Source organism: Lissotriton helveticus (assembly GCF_964261635.1).
Source record: "Lissotriton helveticus chromosome 1_1 unlocalized genomic scaffold, aLisHel1.1 SUPER_1_unloc_4, whole genome shotgun sequence".
Taxonomy (NCBI): domain Eukaryota; kingdom Metazoa; phylum Chordata; class Amphibia; order Caudata; family Salamandridae; genus Lissotriton; species Lissotriton helveticus.
Genome location: NW_027611681.1, coordinates 4020288 through 4024508, shown reverse-complemented (window position 1 = coordinate 4024508; position 4221 = coordinate 4020288). Strand labels below are relative to the sequence as shown.

The 4221-nt window shown below is 40.3% G+C and overlaps 1 protein-coding gene across 1 annotated transcript; it reads left to right on the top strand.

Annotated features, from left to right (window-relative positions):
* Positions 1 to 221: 221 nt before the first annotated feature.
* LOC144806019 (uncharacterized) lies at positions 222 to 3588 on the top strand. The gene has a single exon (XM_078672474.1). The coding sequence runs from the start codon at positions 738 to 740 to the stop codon at positions 2562 to 2564; it is 1827 nt and encodes a 608-aa protein (XP_078528600.1). The 5' UTR covers positions 222 to 737; the 3' UTR covers positions 2565 to 3588.
* Positions 3589 to 4221: the final 633 nt, after the last annotated feature.

The window sequence follows — 4221 nt, the reverse complement described above, 5'->3', positions numbered from 1 at the left end:
CTCTGCACCTCGACACCCCAAGACGAAGAAATGACCTCTACAAAACCAAGACAACAAAACTGACAAACTACCTGCTGTATAAACAAGCGTCCAACACCAGCTTTGATCATGAGGCCGGTATGAGAGTTGGAGGAAGGTCTCGTGTCTATTTGGGATCCATAGCTTGGAACAAACTCCCTCTTCAGCTTTAAGCTGTTAGCAACATGATAATGTTTAAAAAAAGGTTGAAAACTTGGCTTTGTGTCCATGTTTGAAACAACCAGATTTACTTTCTTTTCTGACCTGTGCTTTGCCCCGGGACACTCTTTGGAGTAGCTGTACACATTACAAGTCGCTTCATCATCATGATGTGGCTAGAGCAGTGCTTCGCTGTCTAAACTGGCACCAGACCAGCATTCAGTGCTCTAGGTGTATTGTTAACTCTTTCTAGCCAAACCACAGACACCAGGGAAAAGCAAAACGAAGTGGAGCCTAACAACTGAAGGCTAAAGGAAAGCGGAGATCTGCTCTCTGAAGTACAGAGTATTGTCCCAATTTGCACCTACCGGAAGGAAGATTAAGCTTTACCCGCAAGCAGGCAAAGCCATTATCCAATCTAAAGATGCAATCACCCACAAGGAAGCCTTACTGATATTATGAATGTGGCAGGTATTTAGTGAGTCTTGTATTTTATTGTTAAATCGGAAATATTACACACATACAGGGAATGTGAAAATAACGCAAGTGGTTTATTAACTATGCTGACCCTTCAGGAAACACGGTCAGCAGAAAAATCGTTCAATTGCACTGAATATGTCAAGAACATTAGCCAATTAGAAACCATAAAAGAGCATCAGCGAATACAAACAGGGGAAAAACCATACCATTGCACTGAATGTGTGCAGAGCTTCAGTCGGTTAAAACAACTCCAAACACATCAGCGAACACACACAGGGGAAAAACCATACCATTGCACTGAATGTGTGAAGAGCTTCAGTCGGTTAAAACAACTCCAAACACATCAGCGAACACACACAGGGGAAAAACCATACCATTGCACTGAATGTGTGAAGAGCTTCAGTCAAATTGCAAACCTCCACACACATCAGAGAATACACACAGGGGAAAAACCATACCATTGCAATGAATGTGGGAAGAGCTTCAGTCAAATTGCAAACCTCCACACACATCAGAGAATACACACAGGGGAAAAACCATACCATTGCAGTGAATGTGTGAAGAGCTTCTGTCGGTTACAGGAACTCCAAAAACATCAGCGAACACACACAGGGGAAAAACCATACCATTGCAAGGAATGTGTGCAGAGCTTCAGTCGGTTAGCACACCTCCAAATACATCAGCGAATACACACAGGGGAAAAACCATACCATTGCAAGGAATGTGTAAAGAGCTTCAATCAAATTTCACAGCTCCACACACATAAGAGAATACACACAGGGGAAAAACCATACCATTGCAGTGAATGTGTGAAGAGCTTCAGTCAAATTTCACAGCTCCACACACATCAGAGAATACACACAGGGGAAAAACCATACCATTGCAAGGAATGTGTGAAGAGCTTCAGTCAATTATCAAACCTCCACACACATCAGAGAATACACACAGGGGAAAAACCATACCATTGCAGTGAATGTATGAAGAGTTTCAGTCAATTATCAAAACTCCAAACACATCAGCGAACACACACAGGGGAAAAACCATACCATTGCAAGGAATGTGTGAAGAGTTTCAGTATGTTAGCAGAACTCCAAACACATCAGCGAACACACACAGGGGAAAAACCATACCAGTGCAGTGAATGTGTAAAGAGTTTCAGTCACTTATCAAGCCTCCATAGACATCATAGAATACACACAGGGGAAAAACCATACCATTGCAGTGAATGTGTGAAGAGCTTCTGTCGGTTACAAGAACTCCAAATTCATCAGCGAACCCACACAGGGGAAAAACCATACCATTGCAAGGAATGTGTAAAGAGCTTCAATCACATTTCACAGCTCCACACACATCAGAGAATACACACAGGGGGAAAACCATACCATTGCAGTGAATGTGTGAAGAGTTTCAGTACGTTAGCAGAACTCCAAACACATCAGCGAACACACACAGGGGAAAAACCATACCATTGCAGTGAATGTATGAAGAGCTTCAGTCAAATGACATGTCTCCGCACACATCAGAGAATACACACAGGGGAAAAACCATACCAGTGCAGTGAATGTGTAAAGAGCTTCAGTCACTTAACAGGCCTCCAGAGACATCAGCGAATACACACTGGGGAAAAACCATACAATTGCAGTGAATGTGGAAGTAGTTTTAGAGTACAATCAAACCTCCACACACATCAGAGAATACACACAGGGGAAAAACCTTACCATTGCAGTGAATGTGTAAAGAGCTTCAGTCAAATGACACACCTCCAGAGACATAAGCGAATACACACTGGGGAAAAATCCTACCATTGCAATGAATGTGGCAGTAGTTTTACTTACTCTTCAGCATTAAGAAATCATCAGCGAGCTCACAAAGGGGAAACAAATCTTTTAAATGCCATGAATGCTTGAAAAGCTGTAGTCCATTATCAATCCTAAACAGGCATCAGCGAACACACGCAGAAGAAAAGCCTTCAATTGCAATGAATGTGTGAATAAATGTAGTCAATTGTCAAGCCTATATAAGACATCAGCTTGCTCTTACTCTGTAAATACCGTACAACTGTAGTGAGTGTAGAAGTACCTTTAGGAAATCTTTCGCATTAAGGATTCATCAGTTAATGCACACAGAGAAAAAACCTTTCAGGTGCAGTGAATGTGTGAATATCTTCTGTCAGTTATTAAACCTACGGATATATTAACTAACATACACAGACTAAAAATGGGAATTGCAATGAATGTCAGAAGTGATTTTGTCAATTGCAAACACACCTGGGGTAAACCTTACAATTGCACTAAAAGTGTGACGAGCTTTTGTCAATTTCTGATCCTACATAGCCTCAGCGAACACACACCTTCATTTAACTCACTTAGAAATAATCCTAGAGATGCAGTAAATTCAGAAAGAACTTAAGAACATTAACAATAATATTGACTCATCTGAGGACATAGACAGGAGCAGAACAGTGCCGTTATTGTGAGATGAAGGAATTACAGGAACAAGTATATAATTATGTGGGTTATTCAAATACCAGATTAATGAAGACTCGACTAGAAGAAATGAAGAAAACCAAAGATTTGTAGAATATTAAAAGTGTCTGTTCCCAGTGATTGTTCACTTCGGTACACATAGAAAAAACAACGTGATTTAACAGGAAATCCACTGGGAGACTAGCTCAATGTGGAATAAAAGAAAAGAAACACTGGTGGTTTTTATTTGGCGATGAAGAGTTACAAAGAAAAACATCCAAGTGTTCCTGTTCATGCTACCTGTAAAAGTGTAGGGATGAATATGATTCTGCCTGCACACATTGCTATATTAGCATAAGTGAGTTAGTTGTAAAAACGAAATTTTGCTGCTTTTGCAAATGACACTACATCTCTGTTTTTATAAAGACAAACTGCTTGCTTTTCCTTCACATGAGAATGGTCTGTTTTTCATATATCTAGACTCACACTGTGACCTCAAGTCTGCACAAAGTGTTCAAGGTTAAAATTAAAATGTATGCTGTTGATGCAGGTTGATCGGCCCACGCTCTAGACACAACACAAACACAGCTGCTCATTTCTGAAACTCAGGTGCTTTTAATATTGCACTGCATGTATGAGACTGGCACTTGGAAAAAACCTTTCAATAAACAAAGAACTGTGCTGAGCTGGGATGTGATTCACTTCACCTGACTTTGGAGGTATGGGGTTCCCGGTTTTAACCTAGAGATCTTCTATTATTATAATACCTAGCTCCTAGCAAGGGGAGGGTGGTACACAAGGCGCTATAGATCTGGTTCCACTATCATTATAATATGATTTCTCCCTTTGTATTGTATGGAATTGTAACAATGTTGATTGTATTGATTTTATGCATCTTTTTACTTATGTTAGCAAAGATACTGCATCTTAGAGCACGTAGTTGAAATAAACATTTTAAACTATACATTGTCTCTGATTGCTCACGTTGTGGACATTTATGAGAATAAAAACAAAAGAGTGTTCTTGATTCCCACTATTCCTGAGAGGTCCCAAAGTCGCTTGTTCATTGGTAGCTTCGCTGTAGTACGGAGAATGAATG

What these genes read in the sequence shown, in the direction of transcription:
- LOC144806019 (XM_078672474.1), top strand. Translation starts at nt 738, where the DNA reads ATGCTGACCCTTCAGGAAACACGGTCAGCAGAAAAATCGTTCAATTGC.